Below are 23,236 nucleotides of genomic sequence, written 5' to 3'. Positions count from 1 at the left end.
ACACACACACACACACACACACACACACACACACCAAGAAGGGATTTCCCTAACGGTATGGCGCCGCGGAGGCTACGGGAACACAGCCTTCCCGGTCTCCCAAGGTTGGGAGAGGGCCCGAGACTGAGTGGGCTAGACGGAGAACTATTCCCGCCTCCTAGTAGCCAGCAAAGGGTTAAACCGGCAGGCCGGGAAGCGAGGGAGGAGCCAGCGAGTGCGGGAATGGGGGGGGGAGCGCTTCTTCGCTGTCCCCACTATCCCTCGGCGAGCAGCCGGGGCGCACGGACCGACCGACTAACCGACTCCCTGCGGGGCCGCGCTGCCTAGGGGGCGCGGACACCCGGTGTCCAGGGTCAACCCAGCCCTTTCCATCCCGTCGTGCCCCGCCCCGTCCCGTCGGGGCCGATGGCTCCTTCAGAGGCACGGAGTCCGGGGGGCGCTGGGTAGAGCTCAGCAGCCCCGCTACGTAGCCCGGAACTCCCCGAGTCCTCAGGGAGCCCCGCGGAGTCCCCGCCGTCTGTCCGGCGGGATAAGGGAGCGAGTGGGAGCGCCCTCCCCCCGCCGCCCCCTCCCCCGATCGTCGAGACAAGATGCTGCCCGGGCTCCGGCGCCTGCTGCAAGGTAGGGACGCGGGCCGGCGGGAAGACACTAGAGAGAGGGGCACGAGGGTGGGGCAGTGAAGGGGGTGGGGTGGGCAGGGAGCAAAAAACCGCTTAGCGCGGGAGCCGCGCCTCCGCCCCCAGAGCTGCCAGCCGCAGGAGGGCACTGGGCTTGGAGCCTGCGGGAATGTGCGGGGAGCTCGTGACCAAGGGGGGACGCGGAGGGCAGACCGAGCTGGCTGGGAGGAGGAGAAAGAGGCTCAGGTTCTGTTGTCCGGGCTCCACCTGCTCCGGGGGACACTGAGGACTCGGGCCGGCTGGGGAAGCGCCGACTCAGCAACTCCTCGTGCCCCGTGTCTCAGCACTTTCCAGTCACCTGGGAAGACAAGCCTTGTGGGTAGGGGGCTGTCTGGGAATGTAGGGGGCAGAGAGCGATTCCCCAGTGGCCCTGCCTAGTCGCACAGATGGAGGGGCTAGAAGGAGGCTAGTTCCGAGCACGGAGTGACAGCCAAGGGTGTGGGCTGGAGACTGGGGGCGGGGAGGGTAGGGGTCGGAGGGAGGAGGGGAGTCAGGATGAGAAAAGTGTCTTGGGAGGTGGGGGTGAGAAAGAGGAGGTGGGGGCGGGAGAAAGGAGGGGTAGGAGGAGGAATAAAGGTTAGACGACCGGAAACGGGGGTCCAGGGGAAGACCAAGGAAGAGGGAGGAGAGGGCGACCAGTTCAGGAGAGAGACGTAGATGGGGATAGAAAACTAGAACGGGCGGGGTGGGGGTGGGGGCGATAACCGGAAGGGTGAGGACTGGGGCTCTGGGAGATTGGAAGGGAAAGGGGATGGGAGGACTAGAAGCCAGCGGAAGCTGGTAAGGGAGGATAGATGTAAGGAGTCAGACACAGGGAAAATGGTTACCAGGGTTGGGGGCCGGGATCCCCATGTGGTAGAGTGATTGAGACGGATTAGTATGTCAACAGTAGCCAGAGAGGGAGACGGAAGAGAAGCGATGGTGCCCAGGGAGTAGACAAAGAGGCTTCTGGTAACCACCTCCACGTGGGAAGCCCTTCATTCTAAAGCGCCTGCCTGGTATATCCCTTCTCTCAGGGAGTAACTGGTGGGCTACTCCAGAGGACCCTGAGCTCGGTGTCTGGGTCAGATATGAGGGAAGGAACGCGAGCACTTTGTGTGTGGGGGGGGGTGGTATCCTCCTTGGGGTGGGTACCTGGGCTGGCTCAGTGCTACCATTTATATCTCTAAGCCCCGACGTCGGATCCTGCCGCCCCACAGTAGCTGCTTATTTTGGGGTGTTACATTCTGGCAGAGTGAGAAGCTGTTTGCAGCAGCTTTAAAGCCTCCAGTCACCTGCATTGGTGCCTCCTCAGGCCCCTGCGTCACTGGCATGCCACCGCCCCCATGCCAGCCCCAAGGCCCCCACCTCCTCACCCTCTGCCCCCTCAGCATCTGCCTGGCGGGGCCTCTGGCTCTTCCCTGAGGCAGCGTTTGAGGTGTGCAGATGGCATTTGTATTTAGGACCCAGTACCTTCTTTCTACAACTAGAGGCCTGTCTACTTTTCCTGGGACATTTCTGCCCTGTTAGGTTGCACCCTGGTTCCTGCCTTGGACCCTGCCCCCAACCCTTCCTCCTCGGGTTTCTTACTCCCAAGGGCCTTTGGTCTAACGGTTGGCACAAGCTGAGAACTTCATATCAGATCCTGGGTACTCCAAGGTCTGGCAGCCCTTGGGCTTTGACCATGATCCCTTGGTGAATGGATCCTTTTGGCTCTGGGTACCTTAGCCTTCCGGGGATCAATAGCCTGTTGTATCCTCTCTCCCCTCCCTCCTGTGGCCAGATCTGGCTATGCCTTTGGTCACTAGTCACCTCTTCTTGACTCTCAATTGTGCTGTGCTCTAGAGGCCAGGAGTGGAAATCTATGAAGAGAACCTATCTCCATCCTTTCACGTCCCCACCCCCACCCCCTGACCCTGACCAGTCAAACAGCTAGCATTGTGACTGTCCCAAGACTGAAACATCTGGGCACAGTACCTATATTCTCCTTACCTCGAGGCCAGCATCTATAGCCAAAGGGTGTGATGGGGGAAGGGGTTCTGAAAGAAAGGTCAGAGTGGGTCCTTGGATCACAGTCCAGTACATGTTCTTCCTGCTCTGGATCACACATTACACTTGGACTTCATAGTGAAGTCCTCCTTCCTAGAAAGGTTGGGCCTTTGTGCTACTGATCTCCCTAGGGGCCTTGGCAGGTTGGGTTCTGTGGATAGAGGGCAGCATGAATGGAGTGCTGGCACGCAGTAGATGTTCCATAGCAGACTGAGTCCTTCTCTGGTCCCACACACCATGCATGTTGGGGGGATTACCTGCTGACTTTAGTGAGGAGATGAACAGAGGGGGAGACTTGCAGAAAAGCCTTCCCTGTGTCTTATTGCAAGAGAGGGAAGAAGCCAAGGGTCCTGAGGAGGACAGAAAAGGGTTCTGCCAATCAGAAGCCCACTAGCCCTCACCGATTTCCTGCCTCACCAAGATGTGTTCGGGATGATGGCTGAGGATCCCCAGTTCACCTCTGACACACTGTGCCTGCCCAGAACCTAGAGTATAGCTGTGGTCCTCAGGGGAGGGCCTGAAGTGGCAGAGGTGTGAGAAACGGGGTGGGGGGGGGGCTTAGGGAGGAGGATGTGGGAGAAGGGGAATAGTGCTAGGGTCTGGAGAGAGGAGGGGGAGGAGCAGATGCTCCCCCTACCTTGCCTCTGCCTGGAGTGCCCACTCTAATCCCGCCTGGGGGCAGAGAAGCCCAGAGCCCCCACCTCCCCCTCCCCGTTGCCTCCAGTGAGAGCCGCAACCTGAATTATGGATGAAGCTCCTTGGGTTACAGCTGCTTTGCACGGCAGCGAGGGCCAGAAATGGCATCAGAGTCACTGTTACGCAGCAGCTGCTGCCGTGGAGCCCCCCCACCAGGGTCCCTCCTCAAAGGGCCAGCGGGGAATGCCACTGAGACCGAGGGAAGTGAATCCCGCTGAGAGAAAGGCGCGGACGGACCAGACAGCAGGAAGGCAGTGAGGGCAAAGAGAAGGGCGCGGGATGAGTGAGGAGCCAAGGGGGGAGTGAGGGGACTTGCCAGCCCCTGACGACCTCGACCTAAGCTTGGGACTTGGGGCCAAGGGTTTGTAGCGCTTCCTGCTTTCTGTCCTCGGACAGCAGTCAGGCAGGCAGCCCGGGAGGCTGGAGGAAGACACTCATAATCCCGGGGGATGGGGAGGTTGACCGCCATGCTGATGAGCTGTGGACTGGGGTGGGAGTAAGGGGTCAGAGAAGGATGTGGCTTCCTGCGGTGTAAAGTCCTCAGTGAGGTGCAGCTCAGAGGGCGACTCAGACAGGAAGAGGAGTGCCCTACTGGACACCAGGCCAGTCTTTTCCTGGCCCTTGTCTTGTTCCACTTTGTATGTAGTGTGTGACCTTGGGTAAGTTGTTTGCCTTCTCTGAAACCCAATGGTCATTCCCATAAGCTTTGACACAGCTCTGAAATTTCCAATTCTAAAACCCAGCCGTCAGTGCCGGGAAAGCCCACCCAAGGTCCCACACTGGACTTCCACACCCCGCTTCTTCCTCGTTAAGACCAAGGGTGAGAGACGTGCTCCTCCACCCCACGTGGCTCTGAAAAACTCAGGAGAGAAGTAATCGTGAACCGCCGCACGGGGGAGGGGTGAGAAGGACCGAGAAACGCGGAGGTGGTGTGAACGAATGGAACAGCCGCGCTGTGTCACTGAATATTACATCACACCCAGCCTACACACGCACGGGGCCCGGCACTCACACACGCAGAGGGCCGCCAGCACATGCTCGCTCACTCAATCACGGGGGGGGGGGGGGCCGGGGGGGGCTTCGACACACACAGTCTCAGAGTTGGGTTAGCCCTGAGAAGTGCCCGGAAGCACAGAACTGGAGAGCAGCCTGCCCAGAGGGACAGAAGACAGTGGAGCTCCCCTTGGAGACACGTGGATGCCTGCCAGGTGCCTTCAGTAGTGAGCACCTATCTTACACTGCCCCCACCCCACCCCCAGATCACAGGCACCCCTTCGTACACACAAACATCTCATAGCACCCGGAGACATCACACTCGAACCTCTGTTTGCAGCCTTAAAGGTCTGGCACTCAAAGTTACTCACCTCTCAGCGACACACACCCTGAGCCATGGAACACCCACCCTGCCAAACCAGGCCTCCCTACCTCTGATTTCTGAGCTCAAAGGAATGGCTTTCTGGCCTCATGGGTGCAGGCTCACCCATCCTCAGAGGAAGCTTCCCAGGAAAATCTCAAAGGCTTTTTGGAAATTCCGGTAGGACTAAGGCCAGGGGCAGTCCAGCTGGAGCCTCTATCTGCAGTATTGAGGGCTCTGCGCCCCTTGGTGGGGCAGAGAAGGACAGGCACCCCGTCTGGACACTGCGATCCTGCTTTCCTGTCTGGATTGTTAGAATAGCCCGAGCACAAACTCCAAAAGTTACTTTGGGGTAACAAAGAACAAGTAAGAAAACTTTTAAAGGGGACTTTGAATGAGTAGACCCTGAGTTGATTTCTGCAGCCGCGCTCTCTAATCACTTCCTAGGTGGAAATGGCTAAGATTCTTCCAAGGCCTGCAGGAGAGGGAGGAGGGTGTGGGTCACCCCGCCACCTACGGGCCTTCTAGCCACAGCGGGTCTCAGTTAGTGTCTAGCTTTCTCATGTGGGCTGGTGTTGCTCCCAGAGGACATTTGGCAATGCCTGGAGACATTTTGATTGTCATAACTGGGGGCAGGGTGCTGCTGGCATCTGGTGGGGAGAAGGCAGTGCTGTCGTATAAACACCCTAAAAGGGCTGTCCCTATCCCAAAGAATCTCCAACCCTGCTTCAGTACTAAGGGAAGGAAACCCTGACCCTAGTCCTAGACTTTTGACCCTAACTCCAAACAAGGTCAAACATGAAACAGTGAAAACAGTCAGGAATAAAGACAAACAACGTTAGACACTTCCCAGGGCTGTCTACAAAGCCCACTAAGTGTTTGGGCGTGCAGGCCTGCCTCTTCCCAGGCAAAGGTCCCCCTTCAAACCTCAGAGGCTTTCTGGGGATCCTGACAGGGAAGGTGTCAAGGTGGTTCCATCTTTACCTGCTCCACTGGGGGTTAGAGGACAAAGGACAGGGGTGGATGAAAGAGGAGGCCTCCCTCTTCCTTACTGTAACATAAGCATCCATCCTCCACAAACTCTAGCTCTCAAAAAGAGGTTTGAAACCTCTGTACATTTCTGTAACCCGCCCCCCACCTTTTGCCCCTGTCTGTCTGTCCTCCTCTGACTTGCCAACCCCCCTTTACGTCTCTCTCTGCGTTGCAGTCTCAGTCCTCAGTCTTGTAGCTGAGTTGGTGGGGTGCCTGCCTCACATGCTCAAGGTTTGGTCTCTAGCGCTGCATAAACTAGGCATGAAGCATACCCCTATAATCTCTGCACTGGGAAAGTAGAGGCAGGGGGACCAGAAGGTCAGGGTCATCCTCGGCTAAATATTAAACTTGAGGGCAACCCGGGCTTCATAAGAGCCTGTCTCATAAGGAACACACACACACACACACACACACACAGCAGTAAGCCTCTCTCTGTTCTCCCCACAGTTCCTGCCTCGGCCTGCCTCCTGCTGACACTCCTGGCCCTCCCTCCGGTGACCCCCAGCTGCCCTATGTTGTGCACCTGCTACTCCTCTCCACCCACCGTGAGCTGCCAGGCCAACAACTTCTCCTCCGTGCCACTGTCCTTGCCACCCAGCACCCAGCGACTCTTCCTGCAGAACAACCTCATCCGCTCGCTGCGGCCAGGCACCTTTGGGCCCAACCTGCTCACCCTGTGGCTCTTCTCCAACAACCTCTCCACCATCTACCCTGGCACCTTCCGCCACCTGCAGGCCCTAGAGGAACTGGACCTCGGTGACAATCGGCACCTGCGCTCCCTGGAGCCTGACACCTTCCAGGGCCTGGAGAGGCTGCAGTCACTACACCTGTACCGCTGCCAGCTCAGCAGCCTGCCTGGTAACATCTTCCGAGGCCTGGTCAGCCTACAGTACCTCTACCTCCAGGAGAACAGCCTGCTCCACCTACAGGTGAGCCAGCTCTCTCTCCTCATCCTCTTCCATCTCGTTCTCTCTGGACCTAAGACCCCTCCTGTCTCCTTCCCTGTCACCTTTCCTGACTCAGCATCTCCCTCCACCTGTCCCTCTGTCTTCTTTCTTGGTGTCCGTCCACCCCCCTTTCCCTGTGTCTCCCTGGCCCCCATTCGCCTCTGCCTGTCTCCTGACTGGCCTCCCCCATATGTCTGTCTCCCTTCTCTGCACCCACTCAGCAGACTCCCCAAAGTCTGCATATCTCTCCTGTCTCCGGGAGCCTCAGCCCAAAGGCCTTTGCATGATCTTTTCCCATCCACCCCCACGTCCACCCACTTGTCACACAAGCTGGACAAAGGGCGGAGTCATGGTTAGGGAGGGGGTTGTCTCATAGAAGTCACACTCTTCCCTGTTCGCACTCTGGAGTAAGAGCACAAGAGGAAACCTCGCCCTTTCTCCATAGTGTCCCTTAAATCCATTGTCTCAGGGGAAACTATAGCTGGGAATGGTGGTGGGGAAAATAACTATTATTTATTGTTATTATTATTGATCTAATTATTATTTATTATTGTTGTGATGCTGGCTGGCTGGCTGGCAGTTAAACCCAGCTCATTTCCCCAGGAAGCAGACACATGTCCTCCTAACAAACACCCAGGAGAACACCTTCCTTAATAGCGGAGGCTTTGGCTAGAAGGGGATACTGCCCTCCTGACCCAGAAGGCCCTGCCTTCTCCCCAACCTGGGCTTGGTCATCAGTGAACCCCTGATGCTCCTCACAACAATAGTAATTTATCAATGTGTCGAGCATCCGTAGTATGCCGAAAAATACAACAGCTTTGGAAACAGTATTCAAATGAAGAATATGCAGGAAAACAAAAACAAAAACAAAAAAAACTGCTTAGTGACTGGAATAGATCATCTCGTTGTTGTTCAATACCAGCAATCAACTTAGCAGGCACATAGTAAGTATACATTGTATTGGGTCCTGGGCAAATCATTTTATACACATCAACACTACCATTTGCAAGCATGTGGCAGGTTTCAAACCTGGGCCTCAGTTTTCTCCTCTGTGAAATGGGAGTAATACGAGCATCAGCCACCCAGGGATTTTGTAAGCACTAAATGCATGAATAATTTGTAGCACACTTAGAATAGTGCTTGGCATATATAAGAGCTATATAAACGCTTGTTAAAATGCCATGTATTTTTTTTAAATGAGCTTTATTTAACATTGGTCTCAGTGATATGCCCCAGCTTGAACTTCATCTTAGAGATCTGGGTCAACTCTAAGGATTATTCTGAGGCCATGGACAGGATCCAAGACACACCTCCTATTTCTCTTCTTCCTGCATTTGCTGGGAACCACAGTTGCAGAGTGCACGCAGCCACGTCATCTCATGCCGACGGGCCTTGGCAGGCAGTGGTTTTTTTCACCAGAGTGCACACTGGGGACCCCATGGATGTGTGGGGCATAAGTCCCGGAAGCCATTGTCCCTGTGACTGGGGCCTTGCTAGGCTCCCCCAGCAAGCTGAGCTTCAAATCGCCTGGCAGCAGGGGAGGTTATGGCTCCAGGAACACAGAATGGAAGGAATGGAAGTGTCCGCAGCTGCACAGCCAGGGGAGGAGGAGCGGGCTCTTCCTGCCTGAGACACCCAGACTTCCCAGGGCTAGTACCCCGAAGTAAAATGAAGTAGGCTAGGAGTTTCTGCCAGTTTGCTCAGGTTTTCTGTGTGTAGCTGGTTGATTGTTTCCTGTTTTTGTTTTAGGGTAAGGTTTTATGAATCCCAGGCTGGCTCTGAACTTACTATATAACTAAAGATGGCATTGAACTTCAACCTCTACTTCCTCCTCCTCTTCCTCTTCCTTTTCCTCCTCTCCTCCTCCTCTTCTTCCTTCCCTTCATTCTTTCTTTCTTTTGGGGGATTTATTTTCATATGTATGGGTACACATGTGCACAGGAGCTGGAGGTACAGATGTCACGTGCTGCAGTATGGGTGCTGGGAATCAAACCAGGGCCCTCTGCAAGAGCAGCCAGTGCTCTGAGCCATCTGTCCGGCCCTGACCTTGAACTTCTTCATCTTCCTGCCTCCAATTCCTGAGTGCAAGAATTACACTTCCGTGCCTACCTGGTTGATACAGTGCCGGGTGGAACCCTGGTCTTTGTGTATACGAGGCAAGCATTCTACCAAGTGAGCCATATCCCCAGCCCTGTGGGTTTGTTTTTAAAAGCACTGTCCAGCCTCTTGCGTGGCTTTGGACACACTATTCTTTCCATCCTCTTGTCGACACCCCTAAGTTGGCACCTTATTGATAGTTATCTATCTAGAAGATCCATCAGTATTAAAATGAAAGGGATTCAACACAGGCTACAACGAGATGAAAGCACCAGGGCTGTCCCAGGCCGAGTGCCCTGCTCTGGCGTGTTGAGGATCAGATGTGTTTGTTGGCTTCAGATTTCGGAAGATCTGTATATACACAATGATGCTCTTGAAGTCAGGACCGAAGTCCAAGCACGTAGCCATCCATGTCTCCTATACGTCTGGCCGCATAGCCTAAAGGAGATTTCATTCAAACTTCATAGTTCAGAACGCAGTTTCCTGGTGGGGAATTCTCCACTAGTGGTGACATGTTATTTTGCTGCTCTGATGGTTTTTGGTTGTTAGGGATATGGAATTTCAGATTTTCTGATACAGGGTGTTTGGCCTTTGCTTTTAATTTTTAAATTGCATTTTTTAAAAATGCTTGTAGGGTGTACGCAGATGCCACGACACACAGGAAGTCAAAGGAAAACTCAGAGGACTTGGTTCTCTTCATGTTCTCTCTTCCTGCCTTCCAACTATTGAACCCAGGTTGCTAAGTTTGGTGGTGGACGATTTTTCTGGCCAACTCGCTGGCCTTGATTCTGTTTTAAGCACTACTCCTAAGATCCTAACCTCTTTATCAATATCTAGAAGGTGCTCATTATTTGGCTTTAGGGAAAGAGCCTTCGCTCTCTAAGCCTCCATCTTTCTTCCTAGTGGGGAGCCATGTAAATGATGCCTCCCACAAAGGCCTGTGAGATGCTAGTAAGTTAAGGTATAGAGCACATAGCTTAGAGTTTAATAAATTACTCTTACCCTCGGGCCACAAGCAGTGCCTGGGGTCAGCTAAGGTCCAAGCCTAATGAATTTCTGGGTAATCACTGGGGTCTCCTGAATTGGGATCCATTTCTCTTTTCTGAACAGTCTTGGCCCAAGCAGCACCAGGTATCATAGGAAGGAAGCCTCTTCACACCCGGTCCTTTGTAGACAAGAAAAGAGACAGCCTCTGTCTGTGAGGTTGCCTGATGGAACTAGGCCAGGAGATGCCACAAGCAGGTGAGAAAACATGCACCTCAGTGAGATCCTCAGGAGCAGGTGTGACCAAGGATGGAGCCCAGCCGGCCCCAGGAGGCTTCTGGAGGAGACCCATGGTTAGGCTGTGGCGTGTGCCGGGGAAATGGTGGAGTTTCTCATGGAATGTCTGCTGAGGGCTAGGCACTGTGCCAGGCCAGTTCATTCACCAGCAGGCTCCTTCACTGAGCACCTACTGCGCGCCAGGCAGGGTGCAGGGTGCCAGGGATCCCAGGGTGAGTGAAAAACAGTATCCCTGCTCTACAGGAACCTATTGGAGGGTGGCCAGATGGTAAAGCTGCCTCTCTCCTTTGGCTACCGTGGTGGCTCACTCTAAGCCCTCTGTAATGTGCTGAAACTGCCTGGTCCCATCTATGTTGCTCCTGGTAGGAGGTGCTATGAGAACCAAAGGAGATGATAACTTGGAAAGAACACAGATCAGGTGGAAGTGAGCAACAGCACTCAATTCTCCAACCTTAGCGGCGCCAAGGTAGGACTAGTCTGTGTCTATTAGGTTCTGCAGCACGGGTGCTGAGCACCCGTCTCTGGAGGATGCCTGTGTGAGATGCTGGGTCTTAGGCAGGTGGCTCCCCTTCTCTGATACCCTCTCTGTTAGCCTCCAAATAGAGATAATCATAGCATCTGCCTCACAGTGTTGATGATTAAGATACTATCAGGATCTGTGCCATACAGGGTTTGGCATTCAACGAGAACTTGGCAAATCACCTGCTGACGCCAATGATTATGACACCGGCCATGGATGGGCAAGCACCGTGAGCGGGGGTGCCTGGTGCAGAGCGCACACACAGAACAGCTTTGCTGAATGAGTGAGATCGACTCCCGGGCTCACTGAGTCAGAATTAGCAAATGCTTAGGGGACCCAGAGGATCAGCCACTCCAAGTCACTTATGGCGCAGATTTAAAAAAACAAAAACAAAACAACAACAACAAAAAAAAACCCACTGAGGCCCAGAGAGGTGCCTGGAGCTGTCCAAGGTCGCACAGCCTGGTGGCTGAGAAGGTCAATGCCAAGGCCAGGTGCTGGAAGGTTGGAGGAAGGCAAGGTTAAGAATAGGACGCTCTCAGGCAAGGTTGGGAAAGTGTCAGGATGCTGCCTTAGATTCCAAATGGATACAGAAAGCTGTGACCAGGCCAGGCAGGAGGCAAGAGAAATGCGGTTTTTGAAATGGAAGAGAATGACTTTAGCAGATGTTCCAAGCCCAGAGGGAGGGGGTGTGCAAGAAGGTGATGGGGGAGGGGTCTGCGAAAGTCAAGAGCTTATTAATGCACAGAGAAAGGTTTTAATGGTGGAGAGAGGAAGGACCGGATTTGAGAGCTTCAGCCAGGAAGTGCTGATGAGATTTGGCTATAACTTGGGTTGGGGGAAGGGAACGGACCCCAAGGGTGAGGCTTGTAGTGAGGAGGAGCAGGACTTTAAACTGAGAAACACGGAGGAGGGGAGGCTGGGAAACATTTGGGTTCTCTGGGGTGACTGAAACCCAAGTCTCTAAAGTCGTGCTCAGCCTGGTGCCGTTCTGTTCCCCACCTCTGGACATACTTCCCTGTGTGTGACTTCCTGTGGCAGACACTCTGTGAAGAGAAATCCCAAGGGAGGGTTAAGCAGAAGGACTCAGAATACCCCCTTTGGGCAGGACAGGAAAGGAGAAACTGGAAGGGCATACCAGTGAGGCTGAGGCTCCTGGGGTGAGCAGGTTGGGGAGGGGTTCTGAACAACCATTCCAGGCGGTGGCATCAGAGGGTGGACAAAACCGTCCTGGTGTCAGAGGTAGCAAGAAGGTTGCAGAGGACTGATCTCAATGTGGCCAAGTTCTTGGCAGACTCAGTTCCTGTAGCAGAGGGAGGAAGGAATATGGGAGGGGGTGTGAGCAGAGGAACACAGGAAGATGGAGGCTGTGGGTCTGAGCTGGGACCTTCGACCAGGTGCCCAGGTAGCATGAGGAAGGGCCCATGTCTCCAGGCACTGGGGGAGGGAGGGAGAACCAGGGTTGGGGAACAGACCCAAGGTGAACTGACTTGAGCAGAGAGGGATGCTCTTGTCCTATTTAACCAGATCTTCTGGCATCTACTGACCACAACCATTTGGGGAGGACCCCAAGGCAGTGGGGTGAGACGAACGGGGTTCTGGCTCTTTTCATCTCTGAAGCAAACAAACCACTTTTAAGGGGTATGTCCTGAGTTCTAGCTCCTAAATCACACTGTACATGGGTCGGGGCCCTGGCAGTAAACCAACGCAGGCTCTTCAATGCAGAGGGGAAAATACTCTACAACTGAACTACAGCTCCACACCAGCTCAGTACCACGAGGTCCCTGGTAAGCTGGTTAAAATAGAGTCCATTCATTCCCCATGGCCATACCTACACCTGTACTTCTGATCTATAATCCCAAGGTTCTCCCAGTACCAAGAAGACTTCTGCACCCACACTGTGAGATGCAGCAATGTGATGCACTGGGGGCTTCGGCTTCTTCCATCCTTTTCTGTGTTTGGGGTGTGGAGCTGACACTGGTCCCTGAGTAACTGCCAGGACTGCTAGTTCCCAGAACGCCACCTCTCTTAGAGGAAAATGGATGGGATGGGATTCTAAAGGAGCCCCTGCTGTCATGACAACCGTGAATTACGGATGGTTGACTATGCCTCTGTTAGCTGCTGTACCCTCAACAGCATCATAACATCTAACCTTCCTCCAGTCTGCTGAATCTTCCCTTCTATACTAAAAGAGCGGGTGTCAGTGGGGCTAAACGACTTGTCCGGAAGCTAGGAATAGGAAGAGCTGGGTCTGTGTTGGTGCTTTTACCTCCTGAGCCTGTGGGCTGCATCTCTGAACCAGAACTCTCTCTGCAGCAACTGTACCCAGCACTCCACCCCATGAACCTTATGTGAATGTTCCTCATTGGTCCCCAAGTTAGAAATACTCATTTCCACTTGACAGAGCAGAAAGCTTAGAGGTAACTTGTCTTGGCCAAATTAACAAACACAGCTAATTCTCACGGTGTCTGCACACGCTAGAACCCAAGCATCTTAATACACGCCGCTCCACTTCGTCACCACATTTTACAGGGGAAGAGTCTGAGGCACAGAAAGACAGATTGACTTCTGCCAGGTATCCCAGTTAGCTCGTGGCAGACCCACAGATCTGACTCTCAGATCTGAGCATGCTCTTTGGGCAACCTCTTCAGCATCTTCTCAGGCTTCCCCCACACCTGCCGGGCAAGCACTGGGGACTGGCATCGGGAAGGGACTGAATTTAAGAATCGGGCAGGTGAGGTGGCATTATACCTGTGCAATGGTTGGTACTGACTGCCATCTTGACAGGCTGTAGATTCACCTAAGAGAGCTAGCAAAATGGCTTGTCAGAAAAGTAGTTATCACCAAGCCTGGTGGCCTGAGTTCTATCCTTGGAAACCTATATGATGAAAGGAAAGGTGCAAGTGCACACACACACACACACACACACACACACACACACACACACACACACACGGTGGGGAGATGCTATGGGGCTGGGATATGTTAAATAAGTAAATTTTAAGATCCTTTGATATAACCGGGTATTATGTTACTGAATGTTAATTCAAACTACTCAAGAGGTTAACAAGTTCAAGATCTACCTAGGCTAAACAGCAAGTTCAAAACCAGCCTTGGGCAATTCTGAGACTCTCTCTCAAAATATGGATGGAAAAAGGAAGCTGGGGCTATAGTTCAGCGGTAGAGCTCTTGCTTGGCATTGTTGTGCTGAGTTCGGTCCCTTGTGTCCCTGGGCAACGTGACCCACTGACCTCAATTGTGTAGCTTTTTCCTTAGGAAATAGATTAGAGGATGCGGGGTTTCAAGTTCAGGACTCAGACTCAGTTGATAAAGGTTCAGTCTAGCATGTTTAAAACCCTGGGTTTGATCCCCAAAACTACGTATAACTGTTTGGTAGCACAAGCCTGAAATCTCAGAGATCAAGAGGTGGAGGCAGGAGATGAGATCCTCTTGGTTCCATAGGTGGGATACAGATGCGTGAGCTCTCTCTCAAAGACAAAAAAAAAAAAAAGCCAGGCCCTTCCCCACGTTTCCACCCTGCTGTTACACCTTCCTTACCCTCCCCCAGGTCCTAGAGTGGAGCCCCTGACCCTGTCTCAGGCCACTGTCTTCTGTTTCCATCCCCCACTCAGGATGACTTGTTCGCGGACCTGGCCAACCTGAGCCACCTCTTCCTCCATGGGAACCGCCTGCGGCTGCTCACGGAGCACGTGTTCCGCGGCTTGGGCAGCCTGGACCGTCTGCTGCTGCACGGGAACCGGCTGCAGGGCGTGCACCGCGCGGCCTTCCACGGCCTCAGCCGCCTTACCATCCTCTACCTGTTCAACAACAGCCTGGCCTCGCTGCCGGGAGAGGCGCTGGCTGACCTGCCGGCGCTCGAGTTCCTGCGGCTCAACGCCAACCCCTGGGCGTGCGACTGCCGCGCTCGACCGCTCTGGGCCTGGTTCCAGCGCGCGCGGGTGTCCAGCTCCGACGTGACCTGCGCCACCCCGCCCGAGCGCCAGGGCCGGGACCTGCGCACGCTGCGCGACACCGATTTCCAAGCGTGCCCGCCTCCCACGCCCACGCGGCCGGGCAGCCGCGCCCGCAGCAACAGCTCTTCCAACCACCTGTACGGCGTGGCCGAGGCGGGCGCTCCCCCCGCAGACCCGTCCACGCTCTACCGAGACCTGCCCGCCGAGGACTCGCGGGGGCGCCAGGGCGGGGACGCGCCCACCGAGGACGACTACTGGGGGGGCTACGGCGGCGAGGACCAGCGGGGCGAGCAGACGTGTCCCGGGGCCGCGTGCCAGGCGCCTGCAGACTCGCGTGGCCCCGCGCTCTCGGCCGGGCTGCGCACCCCTCTGCTCTGCCTCTTGCTCGTGGCGCCCCATCACCTCTGACTGCGGTGCTTGGACGGAAGAGGCCACGGGCCTTCGCCCCGCTCCCCTTCTCTGCCCCACGGAGCTGAGGCTCCATCCACACCCCTTGTTTGCCACACGGCCTGGCACCTCCCCTTGGCCTCCTCGCTCTTTTTCTTCCCCCGACCAGGCTGCCTCATTTGCCTTCTGGGCCGTTGTGACTTATGTATGGCAGCCCGTAAGACCGTGTACAAGGTGGCTCAGCCCCATTCACCCTGATTCTAGACATTAACTCTTCTTCCCCATCCCAAAGCTGGGGCGTGGCACCCCGGGCTACCGTTGCTCCTCTCTCCAGGGCCCCACAGTGGACTCGGAGGGGCTTTTGTCTGCAGAGCACCTTCCACCAGCAGAGCCTTTGAAAGCTCCCTCTGGGAGCCTCCCCTCCTCCCCGGATCAGAGGGATGTCTCCGCAAGGCCCAGGCTGCCCCTGGACCCTGCTTGTCCTGATCCCTTCAGCCTCCTGACACAGGAGGAATACTTTTCTCCTAAGTCTACCCAGGACACTTTTGGGGTTGTCTGGAGAGAGTCTCCTCTCTGCCATGGCCCCTGTGTGGTGAAGATCAAAAGAAGTTGTTTGGGGGAAAATTTATTAAAAAATTCTATTATTTTATCTCCTGTAAGATTTTTTTTTTTTTTTTTTTTTTTTTTTTTTTTTTTGGTCTATTGTTTTTCCTCAAGACCTCAAAGGCAGCGGGGTGGTGGTGGTCCTCATCTTTAGTCTCAGCACTTGGAAGGCAGAGGCATGTAGATCTCTGTGAGTTCGAGACCAGCCTGGTCTACAAAGAGTTCCAGGCCTCCCAAGGCTGTTACAGGCTGTTACCTGTCTCAGAAAAAGAGACCTCAAAGCAGACATGGGACTTAGTCTCGGGGCCCCCCACCAGTATTTCCTCATGCACTGACTACCCTGACCTGGGCCTCAAGGTCATTCTGATACCCCCAAAGCTTCTGTTTCTTGAGTCACGTGGGTGTGAGGAGGTGTGCTGATGGCACCAATTTGCCCAAGAGAAGCAGCAACCACCTACCCTGAAGTATTTGGTGGCTGAGAAACTAGTCTAAGAACCTGGTTAAGGGGGGTCTCGAAGAACGAAATCCAGCCCCCACTTCTCCCTCACAAAACGGTTGTCACTTAGCTATCCAGGGGCACAACCAGCCCAAACATGGCGTTAGGCCTCTCTGGGAAAGGCAGGTCTTCCTCAGGAGAGCACAGTGACACCACAAAGGCCAAACGGGGCAGAACCCAAGACTAGATTTCAGCTTGTGTCTGCCTTCTTTGTTGAGTGGCCCATATGAAGTCTTGAGCATACACAGCTATTCTCAATTCCCCGACAGACATCTGGTCTTTCTCTCTTTGTTCCAATGAGATAGAAGCCGTCATAGGTGGATCAAGCCAAGGAAGCAGTTCTCTGAGCAGATTAGAAGAGGACAAGAGGTTAAGGTAATCAAGGCACAAGGATTTCAAGTTGGGGTGCCTTGCACTGAGGTGTGGCTAGGAAGCTTAGTCTTGAGACCCATCAGAAGTGTTCTAGGACCTGAGAGGTGGGAATGGCGACCTGGTGCTTGAGTTTCAGGACTGAGCTATCACTGGGATCCTATAAGCCGGACCAGTGTCGTACAAAGAAGAGGGGGTACACATAGGAAGGGATGGGTACCCAAAGCCTGCAGCAGATGGACTTCAGATGTGAATGTGGAATAGATGAGAGACTAATGAGAACAGAGGTTAGAACAGGAGAGTGCTGAACTGAGGGGCTTATAAGGGCCCGTGTTAGGCTGGCTTTGAGGAAGCTCATGAGTAGGACTGGAGGAGGAAGGGGTGGAGCCAAGGTTGAGGGGGGAGGGGGGAGATGGGAGCTAGGAAAGGGCTGGGTTGGAGGAGGGGCTTCTGGGCCCGGGCAGGGCAGGGCAGGAAAGGATGCTGGTAAATCAGAGGCAGGCTCTCCAGGTCACAGAATTATCGTTGTGAAATATTCATGGACCTTCGGTCCAGATGCTATTTCAGAACAACGAGAGCAGGAGGAGTGTGTGAGAGCCTCAGGAAGAAGCCTAGAGCAATCCTGCTCCCCACTGGCCCCCACCTCAGCCACTGCTAGCCCAGACAGACCAAGGGACGCCCATCACGAGCACACCCACACTCTCTAGCACACACACACACACACACACACACACACACACACACAAAATGGAGCTTTTGCGGCAAGTGTAAGCACACCAGTCACCCACATGCCCCACAAACAGGCAGATGCACCTCAGATGTATGGCCGTGTACCCACACCCTCTCAACCGGGACCCCGCCCTCAGCAATCTCACAAGCTCAGATGCCCGGCTTCTCCAGACAATCCAGATTGACAGCTTCAAGCCATATATCCCCAAAATAGAAGAGATAGGCAAGACTATGTATCCCAGCCCCCACCAATGTCCTGATTGGACATTGGAAACCGAGGCCAGAGGGTCCAGAAATGGACTCACCCATGACTCCCCTAACTCCTGAAGGAAACAAAATCCATTCACCTCCCACGTTCTGTGAGTGTGCCCCCATTCAGCATGCTTCTTTTGGCTCCTCCTTTCTCTAATCTCCAGCGTCTACTCCCGTTCCGAGCCCCAGCCTGGCCCCCGTCCATGCCTTCCTAGCCCCTACCACCTCCCCGCTGAAGCTCCTGGTTACCTCATGCTTAGAATAGAAATGAATCGGGAAGTAATCTCTACTCAGTCGTCTGCCCTCCAATCCAGCCTGCCTACAGAAGTGACCAGACTCATCTGGCCACACTGTACACTGCGTCACTCTGGAATTTATCATGGCTCCCCGTGACCTACAGATTCAAGGTAAAGCACCTTATTCCGGCATCAGAGAGGTTTCACTGTCATGAAGCAGCTGCCATTCAAACCTCCGCACCTTGACGGGCAGCCTCTAGCCTTCTTCAATGTTTGTGGCCACCTGGCTTGGTATGCTAGAAACCCAGAAATCTACTTTGAGTGCTCCCTAAAGTTCCTTCATCTCCCCCAAACTGGGAAAGTCCTCCCTGCTCTCCTCGGATCGACAGATTGCAGAGCCCTTCCTCAAAGCCAGGGCTGCCCAGGGCTCTACACTGCTCTTCAAACTAGAGATGAAGTGGCTCAGAGGATAGCTCCCCCTCCTGGCCGTCACGGGAAGCACAGACAGGCTCGTCACCACAAACTGCGGAGTGAGCATGCAGTGTCCCGGGGAGAGGACTAGAAGGACGCCAGATGACAAGCTTCATAAGCCCTTAAGCTTCTCAGGTTCTTACACCCAGACTGGGGTGAGGGTGTTGTCAGCCCGGTTTTCTGAGCAGCTGGCTCCCCCACTTTAGATCACTAATCTGTTAGAGAGCTCTTTTAGAAAACATGAAAACGGGGCTCCTAGGACCCTTTAGAAGGGAGAGTTGGCCAACAACTTCTGAGAGGCCACAAAAGCAGAGCCAGACCAGGTGGCAGGCCCAAGGTCCAGCCGGGGTCAGGTTTCTCTATGAATTTTTAATGCTTCCAGCTAAACCTGTCAGATGTCCTGAAACCTGAGTACCCATCCCTTTCCATCTGTGCCCGATGCCCTTGTCTTTCCACTGGTCCTGGGGAGTGGGCCGGAGAGGGGACTCGGGGATCGCCATGCTTAAAAAAAGTGGTTTGGGGTAGTAGAGGGTTCTCCTACTTCTGAGCTATGTGACCTTGACCAATGACTTCTCCTGATATCCCTTTTTGTTGGTATTGTTGGTTTGGACATCTGGCTTGGGGAATGTCCCCTGATATAACTGAGTTCTAATGGGGAAGCAAGCACCCAGCAGGTCACTGTTTGGAAGCGCCATCTTCCCACAAGCCCTGTCTCTTCTCATCTTGTTTTTTGCTTTTTTGTTTTTTGTTTTTTTTCCACCCCCAGAAGTGGCTTTGCCTCTTTGTTTGAAAGGTGGGACTTGAGCTGCTTTTAGTGTGTCCCCAGTCACCTCCACATAGCCACAGATTTCTCCCAGGAACTACAGATAGAAGAGAGGGGGAGGCTGAGCAAAAAGTAAGTAGTGGAGAGCTTAAAAATGTGGAGAAAAGATGGGGCAAGAGAGGGGGACCTCCCATCTTAGAGAAGAGCCAGGTGAGACTCACCCTTTTATCTCGGATCCCACTCCCCCTTGCCCCCGCCTTTCTTCTCCCTCCTTGCACCTTCTCCACACCAGAGATCATCACACCAGCGGCAGCTACAGTGTGCAGGGGGAGGGGCTGCAGGAAGAAGTGGGTCCCCATTCTTCCAGTGCATTCAGCTTCTGCACTGTCGGGTTCTTGAGCCCCTAGACCGACTGCCCTGAATCAGATGGGGGTGAGGGCTGGGGAGTGGGGATGGCGACATCCAGGAAACTGCATTTTTTCATCCACACACGGAGATCCACACTAAGTGCTCTCAAGACTGAGAATCAGCTTGAGAGTGGGGAAGGGAGGAAAGAGCGGAGCAGACAGAGCAACGCAACACAAACAAAAGTTAGAGCCCCCCCCCCCCAACATACGCACTTGGAGGAAGCTGTGAATGAGGATTCTGTGTAGAAGACCGTGGATACAAATAAAAGATGGAGGATGACGGCTAGAACGTGCTTGCCTGTAATCCTAGGGTGGGTGGGGCAAGAGCATAGCAATGAGTTCGAGGCCAGTCTGAGCTACAAACTGAGGTCCTGTTTAAACAAAAACTCAAAGTGGATACTATGATGAGTAGAAAGAGGAACCCAAGGTATATGGGGTGGGAAGTGCCCAAGATGAGTCTGAGAAGCAGCCAGAAGCGAGACTTTACACATGCAGGTATGGCCACCTGAGACTCTGCATAGCTGGACCCAAGATCCAGCGATGATAATCACAGACAAGCTAGTGAGGAGGACCAGAGAGCAAGCGTCTCATTCCCCCAAGACCAGTGGGAATCACAGGAATCTGTGGGTCTACGTGTGTCTCCGCCTTAACCAGGGCCCTCTGCACCAGCGGGGACTCAGCTTGTCCAGCTTCCTTCTGACCTGTTCTCTCCGGCCTTTCCCAGCCCCCAGTCCCAGCTCATCTGCATAAAGTTCCAATTAACACGTTTCCCCAGAGCTGTTCGCGATCCCTGAACTGGCTCCCAACCCAGAGCGCGCTTCCTGCCGCCCCCTCGTCCCTCGGATCGCAGCCCCATTAACCCCAGAGGCCCATGCGGCTCCCCGGGGCCTCTAGCCAGACCCACCGAAGAAGGCTGCGAGCCCGGGACGCACCCCTGGGCGGTAGACTGCCCAAAGGGCGGGGCAGAGGCCGGGGCTCCTCGGGAAAACGACAGGCGCTTGCCCGCCCCTCTTTCTGGGAAGAGATGAGGAGGGGGACTTCTCCCGGGAGACTCAGGCGTCGAAATTCCTCGTTCCTCATCCTCCGGCCCCCGCACCCCTCCTCCCGGCAAAGCACCCTCTCCCCTCCCCAGCCATCTGTTCCTCTAGGCAGCGCCGCGACAAACACGGCTCTAGCTTGCTTCCGTCCCTACCCAGCCCCCTCCCCAAACTCCCCCATCCCCAGGAATGGAACAATGATGACACCCTTCTCCTAGAAGGTCCACATGTCGACCTTCACCTCTCACTCAGCCCCTGCCTCAGTTGGGCAGGGTAGCTGTGCAAGTCCCCTTCAGAGGGATCCGTGTGAGAGAGAGTGATTCAAAGCTGGGGGATCAGGGAAGACGCAGAAGAGACGTCGAGCAAGCAGAGGTAAAAACCGAGGCATAGGTGCCAGAAGCGTGGATTTGAGCGCAGTGGTCTGGGGTTCCCCTCCTGGCTTGCCACCCCCAACTTGGCTACTTTCAAACACGCAGTGCCGCCTGCTGGGCATACTGAGTACCGAGCGCCCACACACCAGAGCCTGCCTTCATCAGAGAACTGACTGCTGGGATGCCAAACGGGTCGCTTGATGGCTTGAGGTTGGCAAAATTAGAGGCCGAGAGCAGGGAGACCCCAGGAGGGCCTTTGGGAACCAGCCAGCTCATTCTGAGGTGTGTCACACACACACACACACACACACACACACACACACACACACACGCATACAAAAGGCCACACAGAGAGTCTGGAGTCTGCTTAAAGCAACCATCTGCTGCGTGACTTCTCTCCAGACCTCCGTGAAATCTTGTCATTTGACGATGGGCGGGCCATCAGAGCAAACAGGGAGGCACAGCGTATCTGGAATGCTATCTTCCAGCCCCTCGAATCTGGGGTCCTCCATGGGATGGGGCGTGGGGGGCAAGAGGTGGATCCGGACTTTTACTCGGGTCACTCCAAAGTCAAAGATAGTGGTGCTGATCTGTCAACCCCGCAGTTGGGACGCTGAGGCAAGAGGATTGCAAGTTGGAGGCCAGCCCCAGCTACAGTGAGTTCCCCTTTACCCGAGGCTAACACGTGAACCCCTCAAACACACTAACAAGTCACCCAGCCCTGAGTACTCGGATGCCCCTGACTGCCCTTGCCCAAATCCTCTCTGTGTACCACTTGCCTTCGCTTCTGCCTTAACCTCTCTAGTGTTTTCTGAAAGTGACAAAGCAGTACATTACTGTACTGACTGGTTTTGTGTGACCTGGAGTTATCACAGAGAAAGGAGCCTCAGTTGAGGAAATGCCTCCATGAGATTCAGCTGTAAGGCATTTTCTCAACTAGTGATCTAGGGATGAAGGCCCAGCGATTGTGGGTGGAGCCATCCCTGGGCTGGTAGACCTGGGTTCTGTAAGAAAGCAGGCTGAGCAAGCCAGTAAGTGACATCCCTCCATGGCCTCTGCATCAACTCCTGCTTCCTGACCTGCTTGGGTTCCAGTCCTGACTTCCTCAGGTGATGAACAGCATGTGGAAGTGTAATCTGGATAAACCCTTTCCTCCCCAACCTGCTTCTTGGTCATGTTTGTGCAGGAATAGAAACCCTGACTAAGACAATTACTAACCTCTCCAACTACAGCTGGGATGGAACGGCTCACCTATGTGGACAACAGATCCACAGAGGCAACTGTGGCCCTGTCAGTCTGTGACTAACTGCTAAGGCTTTATGTCCCGAGGCACGGACTAGTGGCCTGGGATAAACAAGGCCACATTTTCCTGAGACATCACTCAATACTTAAGATGGTGTTCTCTTTAAATGTAATTTTAAAGCCTCGCTCTAATGTTTAAAGTAAATGTAAAAATAGTATAACACGGCTCAGAATTTGCCTGATGTCTTAAGATAGGAGGCAACCAATAGACATTGCTTTCAGCAGGCCCCAGATATGCCTTGGTGGCAGAAAAGTTTTGAGTCATTCTTTAATGTCTCCTGTTCACCCCACCTCGTGTGTGTGTGTGTGTGTGTGTGTGTGTGAGAGAGAGAGAAAGAGAGAGAGAGAGAGAGAGAGAGAGAGACTCTGAAGCTCAGGCTAGCCTGGAATTTACTGTGTAGTCCAAGCTAGGTTCAAACTCATGGCAAGCTTTCTACTTCAGCCTTCTGAGGGCGTCTCTTGTATGGAGAAAGGGCGCTTCCCCGGTGTACTCTGAAACCCTGGGGAGACAGAAACCACACTTCCTTTAGACACTAGTGGTGTGGTGAATGGGAGTGCCCTCTACAGGCTCATGTATTTGAATTCTTGGTCCCCAGTTGGCAGAACCCTTGGGGAAGGATTAAGAGGCACAGCCTTGTTGCAGGAGGTGAGCCACTGGGCTTCGAGGTTTCAAAATCCCACACCGTTCCTATTAGCTCTCTCTTTTCCCCTTGACTGACGTCTCAAAATGTGAGCTCTCGGCTACTGCTGCCAAGCCCCCTGCCACGGCGGCCATGGACTCCAACCCTCTGAAACTGTAAGTCCCAACAAACTCTTTCTTCTCTAAAGTTGCCTTGGTGATGGTGTCTGCACAACAGGAAAGAAACTAAGGCAGAAAGCAAAGCAGAGCATAGTTGAGAAGACGGCTGGACAATCAGTGGACACACATACACCACATGTTTTGTTTCTCAAGACAGGGTTTCTCCATGTCGCACCGGCTGTCCTGGAACTCACTCTGAATACTGGAGTGTGAGCAGTCGGGTCCTCTGAAAGAGCAACCAGTGCTCTAACCACTGAAACATCGCTCCAGCCCCACAAGCACCCTTCCTCAAGGCCCAGCGGAGTCTGAGTGAGACAGAGGGACAGAGTTCTGGAAAGACAACAACCCACTCCTCCAGTCACAGACACACACCAGCCAGATTTCAGTTCCTTTTTTATTTCCTCTTAG

At 54.1% G+C, this 23,236-nt stretch overlaps 1 protein-coding gene across 1 annotated transcript; it reads left to right on the top strand.

Annotated features, from left to right (window-relative positions):
- Positions 1 to 523: 523 nt before the first annotated feature.
- RTN4RL2 (reticulon 4 receptor like 2) lies at positions 524 to 15,014 on the top strand (the record flags this gene model as incomplete). Its single annotated transcript, XM_080928031.1, has 3 exons — positions 524 to 621; positions 6,235 to 6,716; positions 14,265 to 15,014. The coding sequence occupies exons 1-3, from the start codon at positions 591 to 593 to the stop codon at positions 15,012 to 15,014; spliced, it is 1,263 nt and encodes a 420-aa protein (XP_080784157.1). The 5' UTR covers positions 524 to 590.
- Between the last annotated feature and the right edge of the window lie 8,222 nt (positions 15,015 to 23,236).

The sequence above is a fragment of the Micromys minutus genome, assembly GCF_963924665.1.
Source record: "Micromys minutus genome assembly, chromosome: 13".
In the NCBI taxonomy this organism is placed as follows: domain Eukaryota; kingdom Metazoa; phylum Chordata; class Mammalia; order Rodentia; family Muridae; genus Micromys; species Micromys minutus.
This window is presented reverse-complemented; position numbering and strand designations above follow the sequence as displayed.